This window comes from Babylonia areolata, chromosome 1, assembly GCF_041734735.1.
Source record: "Babylonia areolata isolate BAREFJ2019XMU chromosome 1, ASM4173473v1, whole genome shotgun sequence".
Classification (NCBI taxonomy): Eukaryota; Metazoa; Mollusca; class Gastropoda; order Neogastropoda; family Buccinidae; genus Babylonia; species Babylonia areolata.
In genome coordinates this window covers 25,953,488-25,976,736 of record NC_134876.1, presented here as the reverse complement: position 1 = coordinate 25,976,736, position 23,249 = coordinate 25,953,488, and the positions used below count along the sequence as shown (strand labels likewise).

The window sequence follows — 23,249 nt, the reverse complement described above, 5'->3', positions numbered from 1 at the left end:
GGTTATTGTTAATTTTACTTTCGTAAATGTAATTTACTGAACTCGCCATACAGCGCTGCCTCCATCCTAGTGTTACCATGACTGGAATGGCCTCGGAACGCTGTTACATAATGCTGAAGTCAGCATCACATACTGAAACCAATTTTCAGCTATGGACGTGACTCTCCAACAGACAATGAGTCATCACAAACAGTTGCTTTTGCTGATGATTAAAAGAAAAACAAACGAAAAACAAACACAACAACGACAACAGTGACCAAAACACGAAACACAAGCTGTAAGAATCAAAGCCATTGTATGCGTTCTCTCGAGTTATGCATTGATATTTGACTGGAAATGAAAGAACAATGAGGCAGGAGAGTAAAGGATTAAACAACAATAAAGAGTGGTAACTCTCCGTTTACAAAGAACACAACTTCAAGTCCACCGTGCTGTGCTCAAGTTACTGATTCAGCTAGGCACGCCAGTACCCGTACAGAATAATGGACAGTTGAGGGAGACATGACAGTACAGAATAATGGACAGTTGAGGGAGACATGACAGTACAGAATAATGGACAGTTGAGGAGGACATGACAGTACAGAATAATGGACAGTTGAAGAGGACATGACAGTACAGAATAATGGACAGTTGAGGGAGACATGACAGTACAGAATAATGGACAGTTGAGGAGGACATGACAGTACAGAATAATGGACAGTTGAGGAGAACATGACAGTACATAATAATGGACAGTTGAGGAGGACATGACAGTACAGAATAATGGACAGTTGAGGAGGACATGACAGTACAGAATAATGGACAGTTGAGGAGGACATGACAGTACAGAATAATGGACAGTTGAGGGAGACATGACAGTACAGAATAATGGACAGTTGAGGAGGACATGACAGTACAGAATAATGGACAGTTGAGGAGAACATGACAGTACAGAATAATGGACAGTTGAGGAGGACATGACAGTACATAATAATGGACAGTTGAGGAGGACATGACAGTACAGAATAATGGACAGTTGAGGAGGACATGACAGTACAGAATAATGGACAGTTGAGGAGGACATGACAGTACAGAATAATGGACAGTTGAGGAGGACATGACAGTACAGAATAATGGACAGTTGAGGAGGACATGACAGTACAGAATAATGGACAGTTGAAGAGGACATGACAGTACAGAATAATGGACAGTTGAAGAGGACATGACAGTACAGAATAATGGACAGTTGAGGAGGACATGACAGTACATAATAATGGACAGTTGAAGAGGACATGACAGTACAGAATAATGGACAGTTGAAGAGGACATGACAGTACAGAATAATGGACAGTTGAGGAGGACATGACAGTACAGAATAATGGACAGTTGAGGAGGACATGTCCAGCGAGTGGCCTGACCAGTGTGTGCGGGGTGTGCAGGAAGGACAACGAGATCCACGGCCTCAACTCCCGTCTGGAGGATGAGCAGAACCTTGTAGCGCAGCTCCAGAGGAAGATCAAGGAGCTTCAGGTATTGTGTCCTGTCCTACCTGCCGCAGGTAGACATGGAGGACTCAGCTGGTTGGCTTTAGCCGTTTGTTTGTTGCCAACAAACTGTTTTGTTTTTATTTGTTGCCAAAAAGCATTTCTTCTTTTAAATCGTCAATTTATTTTTTTTTTCTGCGGCAGTTGTGCTTATGTGTTAGCAGCTTGTTTAGTTAGTTTTTTCTTTTCTTTTCTTTCTCTCTTTCTTTCTTTCTTTCTTCTTTTTTGTTGTCCTTTTTTTCTTTTCGGTTTTTTCGATGTTCGTTTTGCTGAAAAAGGCTTTTGCTGCTTTCGGTAGAAGCAGTTGCCGCTTAAGTTTCAGACTTGTAGTAATTGTTCATAACGTGATTTTCATTGTTTCTTTTTATTGTCTTTTTTATCATTTAAAACATCAAATTTTACAGATGCTGTATTGCAGTAGAATTTGGTACCAACAGCGAGAGCAAGAGTATAAAGCTTTCTTTTTAGCGTTTGTGCTTTTTCTTGCGTGATGTGTCGTTGTTGTTGTTGACACTTGTTTGATAACACTGGTGAAGAAGCATCCTTGGTTTCCATGTGTGGAGCGGGACAGAGGTAAGTGGCGATGCCTCCAACCTGAAGGAAATAAAGTGTGCCGTGATGCCCGAGTGTTTCCTCTCGCCATTACTTCTTCAGCTTTCCCTGTGTTCTGTACGTGTTATCCTGTGCTCCACAGTGTGTGTGTGTGTGTGTGTGTGTGTGTGTGTGTGTGTGTGTGTGTGTGTGTGTGTGTGTGCTTGCGACCTCAAATGCCTTAATACAATGGTGGTTGAATTTCTGGACACCTTGTTGAGATCCAAACAGCACAGTTTCCTTTTTTATAATACTATTTCTTCCCTGGGGTGTTGTTTACATGTTTTAACTTCCAAGTTTTCCTTTCCCGGACATGTTGACATTCCCGGTGTAATATCCAACATGGTTTCCCACAAGCTAATAAGTTCTGCACTGTACATGGCACTCTCTCCTGTATCTAAACAAAAGTTGTCCCCAAACTTTTGGTACATTTGGTGCCAAACACCCGTTTGTTTTGTCCACCCACCTACCTGTGATGGATTTCGATTTTCCTATAAAACGTGTGAAAATGAACTGTCTCCAAATTAATGTCCTCCCAGAAATGTGTTCCGTGTGAGTCACCATTGCCTGAACCCGCCCCGTATTTTCCCCAACACTTGTGTATGATCGCCTCTGTGAACATTTCTCTGTCAGCGTTTATGGTTTCACTCCTTCAACGGTCTTCAGATAGGGAAAACGACTTTTAGCTTGATTTGATTCCGTGACAAACGCAACTAAAATTTTTATTGTACCATCAAGGACGAGCCTGGCCGGATATTTGTTTCATCTAGACTTCCTACGACTTTGATTTGCCCTTCCCATTCCTCTTTTTTTTCGTGTTTTATGATACATGCAACATGCCTAACACTCTGTTCCCGGGCTGTCTTTGTAGTTTTTTTCCTTTTCTCCTGACAGGTTTAGTCTGGATTTCTCCATGGAGATTCTGTAGCAATGAAGATTTACATCTTTGATTTGTAAACTCACTTTGAGACAAAAGATAAGGATTCAGAGAGAGAGAGAGGAGGGAGGGGGTGGGGGGTCTCAAGCGAAGGATCCTGTGATTTTGAAACAACAGAAGAACCACGTTACTGACATTCTTTAAGCTTTGGCACTGACGTATTCAGCTGCTTGATTCTCTGCCAACATTGCGGGCATTTCCACCGTCGGAGAATCTTCTTCAGACAGAACAAGAGCAAAACCTGCTTGCGTCACTGGTCTGCATTGTGTTATTTTTTTCCCAGTCCCTATTTGTGGGTTTCTCCAGTTGAATGACATATGTCATTTCTTAAATTTTGTTCTGATAGAAAATATTAACTGATAGATTTGATACAACTGTCAGCTACATTAGCAGACCTAATGTGTTTTTCCCCACGTATTAGAACAATACTCTGATGGGCAGCATGCACGTTGCATTAAATCGGATGAACATGTTCATAATGTCCAACGTTTTCTGACAAAATGTACGACTTGATATTGTTCATCTTTATAACTTTCAGAAACACTTGTTACTTATTAAAATGGCTGGTTTGGGAAATTGTAGCATTGCAGAAAACTGCCACTGTTTTTTTAACCTCACGTTTTCTCCTGTAGGCTTTCAGAATGCTGACGAGGCATTTCCTCCTCTTTTCCTCCTTGACTGGCTCCATCACTTTGCCAGGCACACCTTTTCTTCCTGCTTCTATTCAGTTCTTGGAACAGAGTCAAGTTTTGTCGTGTGTGAAATTGAGGAAAGAAAGAACGGGGAAGGGGGTGGATATAGGGGGTGGGGGGGGCGCTGAGGGGGGGTGTGGGGAGCACGAGCAAGCCGTTAAAAGCGAGAAACAGAAGACAACAGGAAAGAAAATGACGGCGGAATATTTCCAACATGAGCGACAGGACCCTGCAAAATCGATCACTATCACTTTCATAAGTCACAGTAAATAATAACTTCGGAGAAAGAAATCATTAAAAAAGAAAAAAAAAGTGGTAAAGTACTAAAAATGACAGAATGTTCTTGTTGAATTTGTCTCTGTTTTTTAACCTGACAACTCTTCTAATTTTTTTTCTTTTTAATTGTTTCATTACCTGTTTCACTGGCTCTGGGAGTTGTTTACACTGGCTCACGTGCTCATGACAAACTGCAGAGACGCGGGTTGTTGTGAAAGCTGGGGAAGTGGCTGTTTTCCAAATAAGGCAGCAGAGTCGGCGGCCCCCACGAGGTCACGTGACGTGAAGTTGCGCACGCGGAAAGAAAGGATTACAGCGCGTGCCGGTATTAATCACAAGGCACACCTCAGCACCTGAGATTTTTTTTTCTTTTCTATTTTGAGGGGGGTTGGGGAGGGGAGCGGTGGTGTTAGACTGTCTAGTCTTTAGCCTGAGAGCAAATGGCAGATGTGCTGCTTCTAGGGCTTTTTGTTTTGGGGGAGAAGGGGGGGGGGAGTTGTTTTTTTTCCCTTCGACTTGCCGGCTACCCGAAACTTTGCTGGCTGAGCGTGCGCTGTTTACGAGATCTCTGCGTGGCGTCGTCACATTTCTCTTGGTTTGCAGATTACGTTTTCCCTTAAGAAAACACCCACGCCCTCCCCTCCCCTTTCTTTTTAAACGTCTAATGTATCCAGGTATGCATCCCTTCTCTTTCAGGGATTTCGGCTGACATACGAGATGGGTGACAGTTTTGATACAAGCATGAACACAATCCCTCCCCCTCCCCACCCCCCACGGTCACTAACAAACGAGCGTAACACGGATGACCTCTCCACGTCCCACCAATCCTCTCTGTTGTCTTGCATTTCCACGAATGCCGGTTTCCCGTCACTGTTCCCTGTGATTAGAGCCTTGGAGGGTCCGGTGGGCGTACAGTGGAGGGGTGTGCTGTACCCACCCACCCTCTTCCTTCTCCTTCCCCTCAAAGCACCGTTTTCTCCCCCACCCTCCAGCCTAAGACTTTACTTCCAGCCAGCCCTCTTGCTGCTTCAGCTCTCGTGGCCGGGTTCAAGCCTAAGCGATGAATCACGGACATTGCTGACTTGCGGAAAGGGTGCCCCCGATGTCTGCTTTCCACATATAAACTCCGCAAGGTACACAGTCGTCCCACGGTGCTGCAGTCGACATCCAGGTGTGTGCGTGAGAGAGAGTTGTGTGTGCCAACTGACGATTACCTGGGCCACCCACCCTTCTCATTTTCGTTGGACCTACCTACCCTTCCCTCCTCCTTCCACACCCGCCTTCCTCCTGCCTCCCTGAATTATCCAGTGTTTTGATCACGCCCCATCCTCGAAACTTAAACCCCCTGACTACCCGTTACACTTGTCCTCCCCCCCTCCCGTGTGTGTCCTAGCGGCCTGCGAGCAGAGGACGCTCCTCGTCCCCCTTGGTGACAGCAGCTGAGGCTGTTCACTCTGTGCGCCATGTCTGCGGAGGTAGAACAGCGGAGGACGATGAAGGAGGGTATGGTGGTCAGAAAGACACTCCCCGGTAAGCCCTCGCCTTCACCTTCCCGGGCCCACACCGGACCTAGCAAAGCTCATTCGTTCCAACAGCCCGCCACTAAGAATCCGTCGTCATCACCACACCCTGACGACAGTCTGGCCGCTCAGTCCCTGTGCAGAGAGTTTCCTGGGATCAGTTCCAGTGTTGTGGAAAACATCGGGACCAAATCCCTGCTGCTTGGCTCCCATTACGAGCCCCCCAAACGCCGGAACCTTAGTGCCAGAAGCAGGAAAGTTGTGAGAAGCACCGCTGACCTGGCTGTGACGGCTCCTGGCCTGAGGAGGCTGATGGAAGTACAGTACCGTTCCTTGTTCCGTGTCCTGCAGCTTGGCTTGCCATTCTGACCGCTTTTCGCCAAACAAGGGCTGCCATACTTGTGGCGGCGTAAGTCTACAGTCACCAAAATCAGTGCTGTTTTCTTTCTTACACTCTCCGCCTCTTGATATTTGCTACAGCTCTGCTGGCATAATGAAGATTTACATCTGATTTTATGAGCCAAGGATAGCTAGTTAATCGGTCAATTTTGCTTCGGCTTATAACTGCATGCCTGTTTTTGCAGTATCTGAAGCATACATTTTTTTGATTAAGTATGAATTTTCAGAATGTCAGATTGTGGTAAAGATTTCATTGTTTTCGTGTAAATCAGTGTCACAGAGAGTCAAGCTTGTATGTTGCTTATTTCATAACAGAATGAGTGTGGGGCGGGCAACAGTTGTTGGTTTTGTTAAAAACACGATGAGAGGACAAGGACAGCACAAGACATGCCGCGCAGAAAAAAAAGATGTATCAAGTTAATTGTTTACTTCGTAAATCTTCTGCATTTACAATGTGCACAGTCATTCCTGCCCAGAACGTGGTTCAGGTTTAACATGTTAACGAACCTCTGCATCTCTGTCTCACATGATAGATTGCGGGGCAATGTTTTCTCTTGCGATACAATCTGATATTTCTGTTTGACGTTTTCCATTATCATCAGTAGGTAGCGTTTTTGTTGTCTTGTTCTGCACAACAAATACTTTCAGCGACAGGTCAATTGGGTTGTTTGTTTTTCTAAATGCCAGACTGCCAGGTATGCAGAGGTTGAGACCTGGAACGTGTTGTTCCAAAGAGCTGGCACCCGCACAGTGTGGGTGTATTTTCAGAGTGACCCCAGACATTTCAGGTACATCCTCAGCCGTCTGAAGGAAACCAACACTCAGCATGTCTGCCTTTTTGAGGAATTGAGGTTTGTTCCAGACGGTTCGACACTGGCAAGTTTGCGGTATTAGTTATGGCTTTGTCTGGTGCTGCAATTGCCACCAGGCTTTGGAGAAGAAGAAAAAACAGAAGAGGAAACCAGACAACCTCGTTGTTGAAACATGGGGGAAAAAATCAGCCGGTGCTGCGTAACGACCGATGTTGCCATTTCTATACCTGCCATCTTGGCTCCTCTCCCCTCCCCCCCCCCCCCCTCCTCTTCCCTGCCTGGGGTGTGGGCTGAGTCACGTGCGGAGCATGCCAGCAGCAGCAGCACGAAGCCTGGCGGGCCACTTCCCTGCCGCCTGTCTGTCGGCCACGACGTGACCACCTTCACTGGTTCTCCCTGCTCCTCCCGTCCATGTGTGCTCTTCCCTCCCTCCTCCTTCCTCCCGTTTCCTCCTTTCCCTCCACCCTCCGCCTCTGCCGTCCAACACACGAAACACCGTTTACCTTCCATCCAATTTTTTTCCTTCGACTAATTTTCCCTCCTTGATCCAAGGCCGCTGTGATATTATTGTCTTTGGATTTTTTTCCCCGACTGCTCAGCGATCAATGAACTTTGTTGAATATTTCGACTGCATATACTGATCTATGGACATTGTGCAATATTTCGACTGCGTATTAATTTTTTTAAGCAAATCGTGCCATATTTCGACTGATTATCGATCGATAAAAATTGTGCAAATACTTCGCCCACTTCTGATGTACTGAATGGAAAATTAAGGGGTTCTTGTAAATTGAGGGAAGACTTTGAATGTTGGAAGATTTGATGTGGGTGCGTTTGTTATGGTGGTGATGTAAGCGTGCTTCTGTAGCGACAGAGAGTGGATTGGTTGAGGTTTGTGTGGACGTGACGTGGAGTTGAAGCAGTAACCATGACGACCCGTGCTTTGCAGGCCCGTATCGAGGAGCTGGAGGAGGAGCTTGAGGCTGAACGTGCAGCACGTGCAAAGGTTAGTATGGCTGTTCCTTCTTTATAGATTGGTCACAGCCTGTATTGGCGTCATGAAAATAGTCACGGAGTCTTGCAGTTCTTGTGATTATCATGTCATGTTTAAACATAACAGTCTGGATTCTTTTTTCTTTCTTTTTTTCATAAAAAAAATTTCGCTCATCAGTTTGATTTTTGTCTACCCCACCACCCCTCCCCTGCATATTGTAAAGTGTCCTGGTTCAGATAAGTATCCCGAATACAAATGGACTGCTGTAATCGTATTGTGCATTTTAAAGTGACTGGAGCAGTTTTGTATATGTTACTTAGCATATGACTCAAAGCCGAAGATTAATTGTAATCCAGTTCCTTTAGACAAGTATCAAATAAAGGAAAAAATCATTTAAAAGTAGTGATGGTGAAAAAACGTAAAATTTAACAGATCACGATTGTTTTTAATTTATTCTGAAAAAAATACAAAAAACTACTGGGCATACCAATGAGATTTGCACGCTAGTTCTTACAAGTTATTTAACACAGTAAAAACATATCACATATTGTACATTCTCCTTTCAGTTTAGAGGGTATCCCAGATTCTGTCATTATTTCTCTGTTCATTTATGTGTGGACATATGCATTTCATCTGATGTGTTTGACCGTCCATACTTCACAGACCGTTTCCACTGTCCCTCACCTTCTTGTCCATTCCATGGTTCGCTCTTTCCTCCAATCTCTAGTCCACGACACCTCTCCATCTATGTCTGTCTGTCTACCTACCCCCCTCCCCTCCCACGCACACACCCACACACACCCACACACACACCCCAAAACACACACACACACACACACACACACACACACAGATACTGGGATATCCTTTCTGTGAAGGGCTGGGCGGGACTTATCATCCGTCCTCATCAGGGAAACTGGAGATAGGTGTTGGAAGTGGAAGGGTGGAGGGAGGGAGTTAGAACAGACAGAAAAAAAGCCCATTTAGTGAGTAAGAAAGATGAGCCGAGATATGTTTGCTTGCTGCAAACACGCACGCACACACACACACACACACACACACACACACACACACACACACACACCTACCTCCACCCCCTACCGTATTCAGACGTGCATGCACACACACAGCTCTGTCACACACATACATCTGTATGTCTGCATCTCTCTTACACACATAGACGCTCTCTCTCTCTTTATCTCTCTCTCTCTATCACTACACACACACACACACACACACACACACACACACACACACACATACATACATACATACATACATGGAGAAAGAAGTTGCATGGCTCTTCTCCAGACAGAAAACAGCCGCAGTCGATCAAGTTGAGTTCAGAATGACGCAAAGCGCAAGTGTTTACAGCCCAAGTAGTGATGAAAAAGGGAGATAGGCTGTTTCTGTTCAAGGCATTTTGTTCACGGTTTATTTTTAGGTTCAGCTTTTCATCACATCCGCACCCTCAGTTTTCTCATACACAGCACTTGTTACCCTTTGAAACAATGTTTAGATTTATATATATATATATATATCATAGCGCGCACGTGCACGCGCGCGCACGCACACACACACACACACACACACACACACACACACACACACACACACACACACACGCACGCACACACACACACACACACACACACACACACACACACACACACACACACACACACACACGAACGCACACACACCACCAACCCGCCCCTTCTACCACCACGACCACAACACACACCACCCCACACTAACCCCCACAGAGAAGTTTGAAACCATCTGAGTTGTACCCTGCCGCACGGCACATACCTTTCTACCCCACCACCCACCTGTCTGCAGGTTTTTTTGTTGTTCTTTTTCATCTCAGTCACACACGTCATAAAGTAGCACCAGTTTATGTGAGTTGTTTGTTTTTCCCTTGGTGCTTCCACACGCTTTCTTCATTGACGCTGTGTGGTGCAATGCAATCTGATGATAAATATGTCTGCGTTGTGTGGCCTTGTGTTGTACGACATGGTGCTATGCTGCATCGCATTGCATTGCATTGTGTTGTATTACACTGTGTTGACGACACTGCATCACATTGCATTGCGTTGTATTGTATTACACTGCGTTGACGATACTGCATCACATTGCATTGCGTTGTATTGTATTACACCGTGTTCACTACACTGCATCACATTGCATTGCGTTGTACTGCATCACACTGTGTTCACTACACTGAATCACACTGCATTGCGTTGTATTGCATCACACTGTGTTCACTACACTGAATCACATTGCATTGCGTTGTACTGCCTCACACTGTGTTGACTACACTGAATCACACTGCATTGCGTTGTATTGCATCACACTGTGTTCACTACACTGCATCACATTGCATTGCGTTGTATTGCATCACACTGTGTTCACTACACTGAATCACATTGCATTGCGTTGTACTGCATCACACTGTGTTCACTACACTGAATCACACTGCATTGCGTTGTATTGCATCACACTGCTGTTGACTACACTGAATCACACTGCATTGCGTTGTATTGCATCACACTGTGTTGACTGCACTGCATCACACTGCCTGGCGTCCTCCGTGCAGGTTGAGAAGCAGAAACAAGAAGTGTCCCGAGAGCTGGAAGAGCTGACCGAGCGTCTGGACGAGGCAGGCGGGGCCACTGCTGCCCAGGTGGAGTTGAACAAGAAACGTGAGCAGGAATTGCTGAAGCTTCGACGTGACCTCGAAGAGCAGACCCTTCAGCACGAAGCCCAGGTTGCCGCGCTCCGCAAGAAGCAGCAGGATGCCGCCAACGAGATGTCCGACCAGATCGACCAGCTGCAGAAGGCCAAGAGCAAGTCAGTGCCACGGGGAGAGAGAGGGGGGGGGAGAAAGAAATGTATATATGTGTATATATATGGAGAGAGAGAGAGAGATGTGGGTATATATATATATATATAGAGAGAGAGAGAGAGAGAGAGAGAGAGAGAGATGGAATGAAAGTGGTAGACTGATCAAGAGAGATCAAATGGAACATTTAGAAAAAAAAATGTCAGCGCTGTGGCAGTATATCTCAAGAAAGAAAACAAGAGAACGGTGGCAACCCCAGCATAAAAAAAATAAAATAAATAACAACAAACCGCCGTGTGATACAAACACCAGGATCATCTGTAACAATTCTATGAACACCAGTAGCGATAATGGCAGCAACAGCAACTGGGTGTTAAGAAATCACTGTCATATAATCATCACTGTCATTGTTGACACCATCATCCAAACATATACAACAACAGCCTTGCCATACGATTGAAATAATATTATTATATAATTATATATTATTAATAGTAAAGATACCAACATGGACGCAAAAAACAGTGTTCCTTCATGAATCAATGCAGTAGAAACAATAAAGCGAGCTAAAAACGGTTCACATAACAGCAATAGTATGGCAACAAGACAGTGACTGGAACCACGATACCAACACAAACACAAAAGTCAGTGCTCGGCCGTGATAACTAAAGAGAGCTAAACACGCTTCATACACAAAAATGATAACATCAAGGCGACCCAAAAGAAATCACTACCCCAATACCAACACCAAACAACAAACAGCTCTCAGTCATACGTTCGTGCAGAAGCTACAATGATAAAAAGAGGCACACACGGTTCATGCAATAGAACTGGTAACATCAAGGCGACATAAAAGAACATGACTACCCCAATACCAACTCCAAAACAATACCAAAAAAACCCAGCTTTTAGTCATGTTCATGCAGTAGAAATAATAGTAGGCAACACGGTTCATGCAATAGAAAGGCCAGCAGGCCAATTACAGTCCAAAGCCCCAACATGGTTCACGCAATAGAAAGGCCATCAGGCCAATTACAGTCCAAAGCCCCAACATGGTTCACGCAATAGAAAGGCCATCAGGTCAATTACAGTCCAAAGCCCCAACATGGTTCACGCAATAGAAAGGCCATCAGGCCAATGACAGTCTAAAGCCCCAACATGGTTCATGCAATAGAAATGCCAGCAGGCCAATGACAGTCTAAAGCCCCAATATGGTTCATGCAATAGAAAGGCCATCAGGCCAATGACAGTCTAAAGCCCCAACATGGTTCATGCAATAGAAATGCCAGCAGGCCAATGACAGTCTAAAGCCCCAACACAAGCACTAGCAGTAGCACAGCTAAACGGGTGGATGCACGTGCTGTGGCAGGGTGGAGAAGGAGAAGAGTGGCCTCAAGTCCGAGGTGGACGATCTGCAGGCTCAGATCCAGCACATCGGCAAGAACAAGGTGACAGCAGCCTTGCCGTGCATGATTCTCCCCCCTTTTCTGCTCATGAATATGCATGAAGCTCTCGCGCCTTGTCCGATTGCAAAAACCCTCGCGTTATTTCTCGAAAAGATGTGATGCGTCCCGCGAACTGAGAGAGAGAGAGAGACTGTGTGTGTGTGTGTGTGAGAGAGAGAGAGAGAGAGATTACAAACTCCTCGCATGTTGTGGTATCCAAAAACCAAAGCACGCATGTTCCATGTACTACAATTTGGTTGCATGACAATACTACATCTTCTTTGGTGCGTCCGTTCGTCGTGTTGAGTAAGATGTCTGACATTTATATTTCCATGTTTTGTGCAGCGTTTATAAAGTGTCCTGTGTGGTGTTTGCCTTGCCGTTTTGTGCTTTGCTGTGTAACACAATTTACCCGTCTCGTTTGCATGATGTCCGCAATTTGTTTGTATAAATGGTCTGAACGTGTGCGTGGCGTGCTCGGCATGCCCGTATGTGTGTGTGTGTGTGTGTGTGTGTGTGTGCATGCCGTGCATGGTGGCGGCAGGTTAGAGAAGGACCGGACAGACCTGGAGATGGAGATAGAGGACGTGGTGTTGGAGCTGGAACACACGCTGCGGCTGAGGGTACTGCTGTGGACCCGGCCTGAACCCCACTCCTTCTCTCTCTCTCTCCCCTCTCTCTCTCTCTCTCTCTCTCTCTCTCTCTCCACGTTGTGCCTGCCCATTCACTACCCTGAATAACTTGTGTGTTTGCTGTTGCTCTTAACTGGACTCCCCACAGTTTGGGTTGGTGCACAGGTCAGCAGGTGGACTTCACCCTTCCGGACAAAAGATGTTGCAGATTATTATTCGTTTGCCGCCACTCGTTCACGTGTGCGTTTTTGTGCTGTTTAACCCTCCTGTTTTTTGTGTGTTTTTTTTAAGAATCCGAGTGAGGAATTGGACCTGATGCTGCATCCAGCCAGTTTCACCGTTATTGTTGTTGTAGTTGTTGTTGCAGTGGATATGTCAGTGTGTGTGATTCATCTCGTGGTGCCGTGCTACTAACATGCTTTGATTGAGAGGGCGCTCTGATGTGACTACAGGACCCTTCTGGTATTGCTTTGTCAAAGAGAGAGAGGGGGGGGGGGGGACAGAGAGACGGGGAGAGAAGGAGACAGAGAGAAAGAGAGAGAGAGAGTGTGTGTGTGTGTGTGTGTGTACGTGAGTGAGTTTTCGTGCCTGATGTAGATAAGTTGAATGTGAAATGTTTTTGACATAAGCATTGAAATACATAGAGGTGTGTGAGTCACAGAGAGAGACACACAAAGGCAGAAAGGTAGAAGGGAGAGAGAGAGAGAGAGACAATGAGCACCCATACATTTCCTGTCCATTCGAACCGCATACACATCATCTATCCAAACACACACGCACACAAGCACACACACACACACACACACACACACACACACACACACACACACACACACACACACACACACACACACACACAAGAGAATCTAGAATCAAGAATATTTAATCCTTTGACCCCTTTCGGAGCATGAAGGAGATTGTATAACAGCAATAGTATTTTACACCAAAATTAAACATAAACAATAAAAATAACATAACTATCAGAAACAGAATACAAACTATACGAAACACAACATAAATGATGATAGTATTTTTCTGGTGTTAAACCTCAGGATAGATCAGACTACGTTGCTCATCTTTTGCAACATTACTTAAGTTTAACCAAATTTGTCTTGGCTGCAGGCACACACACACACACACACACACACACACACACACACACACACACACACACACACACACACACACACACACACACACACACACACACACACACACACCCCTTCCCAGCCTCCAACCTGTAAACAAACAACAAACCAACACTGTGATCACCTACTGACCAACTCCCCCGTCCCCCACAGGGCATGTCGGAGAAGATGACCAAGCAGGTGGAGGCCCAGATGAACGAGCTCAACGCCAAGGTGGACGAGTCCAACCGCAACGTGAACGACCTGCAGTCCCAGAAGAACCGCCTGCAGCAGGAGTCCGCGGACCTGACCCGCCAGCTGGAGGAGGCCGAGTCCCGCATCGGGACCCTGACCAAGGAGAAGTCCTCCCTCGCGTCCCAGCTGGAGGAGGCCAAGCGTAGCCTGGAGGACGAGACTCGGGTCAGTTGGCTTTTGTGGGGGTTCGGGGGCAGGGGGAGGGAGGTTAGGGGGTGTACGTGTGATTGAGAAGTGGAGTGGGTGGTTGGTGGTTGTCTGTATTTGTGTGTGTGTGTGTGTGTGTGTGTGTGTGTGTTGGCAGGGGATGGGTCTGTCGTTTTCTGGTTTGAAAGTGGAGGAAGGGATCATGGGTCTTATAAATCGTGTACGTTTTATGTCAATGAAGTGTATATTGTTCACAGCGCCCCCCCCCCCCTTCCCAGTCCCGCACTCACACCCCCACACACACACATACATCTGCCTTCCTGTGTCTGTCTCTGTCGCTCTCTCTCTCTCTCTCTCTCTCTCTCTGTACATCTGTCCCTCCCTCTTTATTTCTGTCTCACACACATTAGCACGAACATTCGCTCAAACATAACACGAAATCGAAAAACACCACTAAAAGGAAAAAAAAGGAAATTAACCCCCCACCCCCACACACCACTACCCATCAACCTCCACGCACCCCCCTCCCTCCAACCCTATAAAACACCTGTCTACTTGCATCTACGCTCACAACATGAGAACGGAACATTAACCACCCCCTCCTTCCTTCCTTTCCCCCCACAGGCCCGGCAGAAGCTGTCCAGCGAGGTGCGCAACCTCAACTCGGACCTGGAGTCCCTGCGTGAACAGCTGGAGGAGGAGCAGGACAGCAAGTCTGACCTGCAGAGGCAGCTGTCCAAGGCCAACAGCGAGGCTCAGCAGTGGCGCTCCAAGTTCGAGGGTGAGGGCGCTGCACGTGCTGAGGAGCTGGAGGAGTCTCGCCGGAAGCTGCAGAACAAGCTGTCCGAGGCCGAGCAGGCCGCTGAGGCCGCCCTGGCCAAGGTGGCCGGCCTGGAGAAGGCCAAGGCCAGGCTGCAGGGAGAGCTGGAGGACCTCATGGTGGACGTTGAGCGCGTGAGTGGTGCTTGGTTTGTGGTGTTTGGGTTGTTGTTGTTGGTGGTGGTGGTGGTGATGGTGGTGTTGCTGCTGTTGATGTTTGGTTTGGTGGTGGTGGTGGTGGTACTGTTGTTGTTTGAATTGTTCTTTGCGTTGTTGCTGTTGTTGGGGTTGTATATTGTTGTCGCTGTTGATGTTTTGGATGTGGGTATACCTGTGTTTGATAGTATGGTAAGAGAGAGAGAGAGAGAGATCGTGTAAACGTCACTCCCATTCGCACTCAACACTGTATTTGTAGCAAAACTCCAATACAAAAACCACCACAATAATCACTCTCCTTTCTACTCCCACCCCCTCCACACCCACACACACCACAACAGGCCAACGCCAACGCCAACAACCTGGAGAAGAAGCAGCGCGCTTTCGACAAGACGATCGCAGAGTGGGAGGCCAAGGTGCGGGACCTGCAGATGGAGCTGGAGAACGCCCAGAAGGAGGCCCGGGGATACAGCGCAGAGCTGTTCCGCGTCAAGGCTCAGCTGGAGGAGGCCCATGATGGACAGGAGGCTCTGCGCCGTGAGAACAAGAACCTGGCCGGTACGGAGGTTTTGATTGGTTTTGGTTTCATGGGGTCTTTGGTTGTGGTTGGTTGGTTGGTTGTCGTTTTCATCATTATCGTCGTCATTATAATCGTCGTTGTAGTCAACATTGGTTTTCGTGTGCTGTTCTTTTCCCTTTCTTCTTCTTCTTCTTCTTCTTCTCCTTCTCCTTCTCCTTCTCCTTCTTCTTCTTCTTCTTCTTCTTCTTCCTCCTCCTCCTCCTCCTCCTCCTTCTCCTTCTCCTCATCCTTCTTCTTCTTCCTGCTTCTTCTTCCTCCTCCTCCTCCTTCTCCCCTTCTTCTTCTTCTTCTTCTCCTTCTTCTTCTTCTTCTTCTTCCACTTCCTCCCTTCTTCTTCTTCTTCCGGAAGTTCTATGGCTTGTTTCTTTGCACCCTTTAGTTACACGTAATCCAGCTGGGGGGAAGACATATCGACTCGATTCTTGTTAAGCTTTGTCTCACTTGCAGGACTATGAATATTTGCTGTGCTTATTTACATGTTTGACATTGAACGCTCTTGGCTTCCTGTACACACACTGTCACCACTCTCCGCTGTGTGGTTCATGACCTGATGATGACTGTCAATCCCCAGATGAGATTCACGACCTCACCGAGCAGCTCAGTGACGGAGGCCGCAGCGTGCACGAGGCGGAGAAGGCCCGCAAGCGTCTGGAGCTGGAGAAGGAGGAGCTCCAAGCCGCTCTGGAGGAGGCCGAGGCCGCCCTGGAACAGGAGGAGGCCAAGGTGATGCGTTCGCAGTTGGAGATCTCTCAGGTCCGCTCCGAGATCGACCGACGCATCCACGACAAAGAGGAGGAGTTTGAGAACACCCGGTGAGTGTGTGCACACTGCTGTGTGTCGTGCCGTTGTCCTTATCAACAAATGTAAACAGGATATTTCCTGTGCTCTTCTTGAGGGACAGTAGCACAGAGTGTACAACACAACGTTCAGCAGGTTTCCAGCCCATGGTCCTCTACAGGCTGAACTCGACGCTTGGAACGAAAGTGAACACACACACACACACACACACACAGAGAGAGAGAGAGAGAGAGAGAGAGAGAGAGAACTTAACTGTTACCCATGGTATTCTTCGTTCGTTGTTTTCTCCGTTCTGTCTTCCTGGCTTTGTCCGTTGAAGGCTAAATGATTTCGCACCAGCTTGAAACGATTAAACAATCAAAACACAACACACACAAAAAAACAAACAAACAGAGAACAGGATTTTATTACGAAGCCTTATCCAGAAATGAACCAACAGTAAGGCCAGGGATAGGCTGCATGAGCGAACAGCAGCGCTAAGTTTGCTTATCGTTAAGAATGTTGCAAACTCCACAGTAAATTCCATGTACTTAGAAACGTTCTTTATTCTTAAGCACACTTAAAAACATTCTTAACTCTCAAGCACACTTAGAAACATTCTCAACTCTTAAGCACACTTAGCGCTAAACAGATCGCTTCATGCAAGCCGGCCCAGGAGAACAAAATGATGATTAACAGATAGTCAAGAGAGGTAATTTTCTCCCTTCATAACTTCAAGTCAGTGCTGCTCATACAATACGTCTTACCCACAAGTGTTTTTCCTCTGCAGCCGCAACCACCAGCGTGCCCTGGACTCCATGCAGGCCTCCCTGGAGGCTGAGGCCAAGGGCAAAGCCGAGGCCATGCGCGTGAAGAAGAAGCTGGAGTCGGACATCAACGAGCTGGAGATCGGCCTGGACCAGGCCAACCGCGCCAAGGCCGACCTGGAGAAGACCGTCAAGAAGCTGCAGCAGCAAGTGACGGTGGGTGTGCTTTCTCTCACTCCCTGGGTCTGTCGTTCACTGCCGTGGGGGTGTTCGTCAGTGGATTGGCTTTACTTTTAGTTCAGTTTAGTTTATCCATTCGTTTATTTACCGTATTGTTTATTGCCTTGGTAATATTCATGGATTTGGTTTCATTTTACATTAGTTTATTTCATTCATTCATTCATTTATTTATTTATGCAAATGTTTATTTGTTTGTTTATTGTTTTTATTTATTCATGTTCCATTCTGTTCACAAGTGAATGTTGCAGTTGTACGCTGATGATTTCTTTTAAAGTTTATAAATGAATAAAAAATTAAAAGTGTTTTTCTCATTGCTTTCTGTCTCCCTTTGTCTCTAATGTGTTCATCCCTCTCCCCCTCCTCTCTCTCTCTCTCTCTCTCTCTCTCTCTCTCTTTCTCTCTGTGTACGGGTGGTCACCAGTCAGCTGGGCGTGGTTTCAGGAGGAGCAGAGCAAGACGGAGGAGGAGCAGAGGGCACGTGACGAGGCACGTGAGTCCTACAACATGGCGGAGCGCCGCTGCACCACTCTGTCCGGGGAGGTGGACGAACTGAGGAACGCTCTGGAGAGTGTAAGATGTTCTTCTGCTTGTTCTCTCTTTCATTTTGCAATCGAACAGCTCGTCTTGTCATGATAGACAATCATTTATCTGCTCGTAGTTTGCGTCTTCGGCATTCAAGAGAACTTTAAGGACATTTTTTCAGCACATTACTCTGAAGGAAAGGTATTTTGTGTTGAACTTTGTTATCACCAAAGGAGACGATGCTTTTAGGGGATGCTCCATGTTCGTTGTTTGACTGTTCAGAAAACATTAGTTCTTCTCCTTTGACTTTACTGCATTGGGACTGTACTACATTGGAGCGAAAATCAGGCATCTGGTTCAATGAACGAAACGATTCTTCTTGTCTCCTGTTTTTGACTCAGTACCGCTAATGGATAAAACCTTCAGCACCAGCATTTCCACATGTTCCTTTCTCTCTCCTCCAGGCTGAGCGTGCCCGCAAGGGAGCGGAGAACGACCTGACGGAGGCCAACGACCGCGTGAACGAGCTGTCGGCACAGGTGAGCTCCTTCACGGGCCAGAAGCGCAAGCTGGAGGCGGACATCCAGGCCATGCAGACCGACCTGGACGAGATGAACGGAGAGCTGCGCAACTCTGAGGACCGCAGCAAGAAGGCGGTGGCTGATGCCGCCCGTCTGGCCGATGAGCTTCGTCAGGAGCAGGACCACTCCATGCAGGTCAGCACCCTCGGGGCTTCTGGCGGGGTTGTACTGTGGAGTGGTCTTTCTTTGTTTTGCGATTTGGGGATTTTTTTTTTTTTACTGAGAATTTTCTTAAATATTGAGTATTTGTATTTGGTTTCATTGAGGATTTTTTTGTCTTTGGTTTTTCTGGCGTTTTGTCTTTGTTTTACTGAGGACTGGTCTTTGTTTGTTCTTGTCTTTAACTGACTTTTTTTTCAATGAGTGCTTGTCTTTAGTTTATTTAGTTTATTTGTCTTTGTTTTAACTGAGGAGTGGTCTGTCTTTTTACTGGGGATTTGCCTTTGTTTTTACTGAGGATTTGTCTTGTTTTATTATGGATTTGTCTTTGTTTATTATGGATTGGTCTTTGTTTTATTGCAGGGAAGTGATTTTTCTCATCATTGTTTCTTTTCCTGTCTGTGTGAATCATGTTTTTCCTGGATGCAGACCAGTTGCCCTGGGGAGCTTTCTTTGTGTTATGCAGGGTTTCTTTCCTTTTTCTGTTTTGTTTCTTTTTTTGTGTGTATGAAGTTTTGTTTGTGCAATGCAAGAAAGTATTTCTCCTTTGCACAGTTTTATTTCCTTTTTGTGAGTGAAGATTCCTCCATACTTGAAAAGTTGGAACATGATCGGCATTTTTGGAAGTGTCTTTCCCCCCCAGTTACCAGTAAAGGCTCATAAGGCTCTGCCTCTTTGAGCATCTCCCTTGTCAGTATATCTGACTGTCACATTGAAATATACTTTTTGTTTATTTCACTTTTTTTTCTAAAAACGGTATTTATTTGTCTAGGTTTTTTGGGGTTTTTTTTACTTAATATTCATCAAGTTAAAATCCATCATTTCCACAACAGAAGTCATTTGTGTTTGCTGATGTTATCCAGTGTTTCTGAAGGTCAAATTCCTATCACGGGTGTGTTGAACTTTGCCCTGACAGGTGTGTTGAACTTTGCCATGACAGGTGGAGAAGCTGCGCAAGGGTCTTGAAGGTCAGCTCAAGGACATGCAGGCCAGACTGGACGAAGCCGAGGCTCAGGCTCTCAAGGGAGGCAAGAAGATCATCCAGAAACTCGAACAGAGAGTGAGTTGCGCTGGTTTTATCACCTCTATTCGGAGAAGAGAAAGCAAACAACTACACAACAGAAACGATTCATGATGAAGACGATGGAATAGTTAGGTGCCTTTCCTCAGATGTCCTTAGTGTTCTCATTGCATGTTGTGATCGTGCTGTCATTGTGCTGGTGTTCAGTGTGGTGACAGAAGAACTGTCCACACATTTCCCACACCGTCTTCTCACACGGTTTAACGTACGGTCCTTCACTGGTGTGAGTGAAGAAATAGGACCATCCTCCCTCATCTTCCCTTCAACACAAGCTCCTGTCATATCCCTGTCGATGACTTGGGCTGTTTATGCAGGCAATAGTATTTTATGATGATGATGGTGATGACGTTGATAATGATGATAACAAAAAAAATATATCCTGGTGACAAAAGTTACTTGCCGATGTATAATAATAATAATAATATATTTATAATTATAGAAAAGTAATGATAATAATAATGGTATTAGTAATGGTATTAGTAATGACAATAACAGTAATAATATCAACAATAATAATGATAATATTAATAATATAATGATAATTATGATAATAATAACAACAACAAGAAGCAGAAGTAGACGAAGAAGAAGGGAGAGACATATATGACGCCCTCAAACCCATCAAACGTTTCCATGACCACGATGTCCATCACTGCCCCCAGGTCCGTGAGTTGGAGATGGAGCTGGACGGAGAGCAGAGGCGTCACGCCGAGACCCAGAAGAACATGCGCAAGGCGGACAGGCGGCTGAAGGAGCTGGCCTTCCAGTCGGACGAGGACCGCAAGAACCACGAGCGTCTTCAGGACCTGGTGGACACCCTGCAGGCCAAGATCAAGACCTACAAGAGACAAGTGGAGGAGGCTGTGAGTTGGATTTCCAGTCACTCTGTCTCTCTCTCTCTTTCTCTCTCTGTGTTTCCTACAAGAGAAAAGAGGAGGAGGCCGTGAATTCTCAACCTTTTTTTTTTTCTTTTTTTTTTCCTTTTTTTGTGCATGTCTGTGTGTGTGTGTGTGTGTGTGTGTGTGTGTGTGTGTGTGTGTGTGTGTGTTATTTTTATCGTTATTGTTATTCAGATTATTTGTATCTTTTTTTTCTGTATTTTATTGTATTTCATTGAGGGGGCCGTGAGTTCTCTACCTTGCTGTTTGTTTTGGGTATTTTTTTTCTTCGTGTGATCTTTATTATTGTTGTTATTCATATTTTTTGTAACCTTATTTATTCTATATTTTGTTTTATTTCATTTATTTATATATCTTTTTTTATTTACTCTGTGTGTGGGTGGGTGTGTCTGTGTGTGTGTGTGTGTGTGTGGTGTTGTGTGCCTCTGTGTGTGTGTGTGTGTGTATGTGTGGTGTGTGCATGTGTGTGTTGCAGGAGGAGATCGCCGCCGTGAACCTGGCCAAGTTCCGCAAGGTGCAGAACGAGCTGGAGGACGCTGAGGAGCGGGCCGACACCGCCGAGGGCACCCTTCAGAAGCTGCGTGCCAAGAACCGATCCTCCGTCTCTGTGGCGCGTACCTCCGCCAGTCCCGCTGTGAGTATCCCCATGACTTCCTTTTGATAACCTTCGGTTGGTCCACAACAGTACACATCAATTACAAATACAAAAGTAAAAACAAGAGCGCTTCGACAAGCTGGGCGTACTGGGCGTACGCGTTGCATTTCAGTTTTATTTAACGTGACGGCTGATGAACCATATGATCAGTAATATCAAATGACTCAAATTATTCACCCATTTAATTAATCTCCAGTGACTAAAAGCGTGGAGTTCAATTTGGAGAAAACATGCAGAACACGGGCAAAGCAACAGGGAAGCAGGGTGGTTAGTTAGAAAAGAAGACAACAGGAAGCATCGTGATCATTTGGGAATATTGAATGAAATCATTATCATTTGGAAGGCGTTTTGGATAGCAGTGCTGATGCTGTTACATGGAAGCACTGATGTTGTCAAATGTAACGCGTCCTTCGGACGACATGTGTAGGAAAACGCGTGTGGAAATACAACTGGTGGTGGAGAGTACTTGGAAACGTATTTTGTTTTTATGAAGCATGTATTGTGCAGATTGACAGCAGACGATATGAAAGTTCCTTGCTATAGCATGAGGTCCATCAGTGCATACATCAGGAGGAACAAACACTGTTGGACATCAACAACGTTTTCCTGGAAACATTCATCATTTCGACAACAGAAGTCATTTGGGAAGATAAAATAGGGACACTGGATGGTGTGTAGATAACACTGAAAGGAAAATTGTAATAATCGTTTTGATTGTGAATGTATTGTTTTTAACATACTACCATAATAGTTTCATTTCCAGAGCTTCGTCTCGATATTAATGGAAGTCCAACTGTAAAGCATAATGGAATGATAATCAATCACCTATACCATCATCCAAAGCGACCCTTATACATAAGCATATCATTCAGTTGATGACACGAATTCCACTGTTTTTCCTCATTGTGTTTTTCGCATGGTAAATGACAAGCGCAACCAGTGGTTGTTGTCCAGAAATACTTACACTTGATTCAAAGAGAGTTGCGGTGCAACAGTTTGTATATTTAGGAAAGTATGTGTACGTAGAGCTGCAATATAAAGACGACGCTGGGTGGTTGCAGGCTGGAAAGCCTACCGCTCGTGCCCCCTCTGTATCGTCCTAAATGAGGTAAAGTCCTGACACCATGGGGTGACCCTGACTTCCTTAGTCTAGTCCCTGTCTTTGAAACCAGCAGACTGCCACCACAGGGATGCTACCTTCTGCCTACCTACCTAGTGTAGCCGTCATCATACTTTGAAACCCCAGATAGTCACACCATCTTAGTCTGGTTTCTCGTGTGTTTCTCTGTAGCAGTACCGTTTGTACCCCCACCCCCCTCCAACTGTGCAATGGTCACTTTGATGACGGGTTGGCTGTACCATCAGCACTGCATGTGGGAGATTGGTCTTGAAATTGAACGACTGGTGTTTTGTTCTTGGATTTGAACGATTAGTGTTTGTAGATCTTGCCTACACTCTCCTAGTCAATAGTGACGATTTTGTTTAGTGTGATTTACTTCTTCTTATCCACCCAAGAAGACAGCATGACCTGTGTAAGTCGTGATATTTTCATCTTGTTACTTTACCGCGATAATCCCCAGGATGTGATTTGTATTGTTGTTTTTCAGTCATTTATTTCCATCCGTTCAGTATCATTCTTGTTTATCGGGTGTTGGAAGGTTAACGAAAGTTTTCATGTTGAAATAATTGTTGATGCTGGTTAGCATGTTTCTGTCCCCAGAAGACTGGGTATATGTTTTGATTTGGAAAAAATGACATTATGTGTAATATTCTATTTATAGCCCAAACTCTGACATGATACATAACATTCTATCTATA

At 45.6% G+C, this 23,249-nt stretch overlaps 1 protein-coding gene across 11 annotated transcripts in view; it reads left to right on the top strand.

Moving 5' to 3' along the window:
• Positions 1-23,249, top strand: part of LOC143281186 (myosin heavy chain, striated muscle-like) — a 65,750-nt gene that overhangs the window by 37,789 nt on the left and 4,712 nt on the right. For 9 of the 11 annotated variants that reach the window (XM_076586276.1, XM_076586311.1, XM_076586285.1 and 6 more), the window contains exons 25-38: positions 1,419-1,509; positions 7,700-7,756; positions 10,344-10,597; positions 11,959-12,037; positions 13,968-14,213; positions 14,820-15,149; positions 15,512-15,728; positions 16,322-16,562; positions 17,318-17,510; positions 17,976-18,104; positions 18,521-18,772; positions 19,737-19,856; positions 20,540-20,740; positions 21,252-21,410. In XM_076586276.1, coding sequence (XP_076442391.1) covers positions 1,419-1,509; positions 7,700-7,756; positions 10,344-10,597; positions 11,959-12,037; positions 13,968-14,213; positions 14,820-15,149; positions 15,512-15,728; positions 16,322-16,562; positions 17,318-17,510; positions 17,976-18,104; positions 18,521-18,772; positions 19,737-19,856; positions 20,540-20,740; positions 21,252-21,410 — 2,569 coding nt within the window. Of the gene's footprint in view, positions 1-1,418; positions 1,510-7,699; positions 7,757-10,343; positions 10,598-11,958; positions 12,038-13,967; positions 14,214-14,819; positions 15,150-15,511; positions 15,729-16,321; positions 16,563-17,317; positions 17,511-17,975; positions 18,105-18,520; positions 18,773-19,736; positions 19,857-20,539; positions 20,741-21,251; positions 21,411-22,492; positions 22,540-23,249 lie in introns of all 11 variants that reach the window. The other 2 variants (XM_076586267.1, XM_076586258.1) reach the window with 1 other exon arrangement.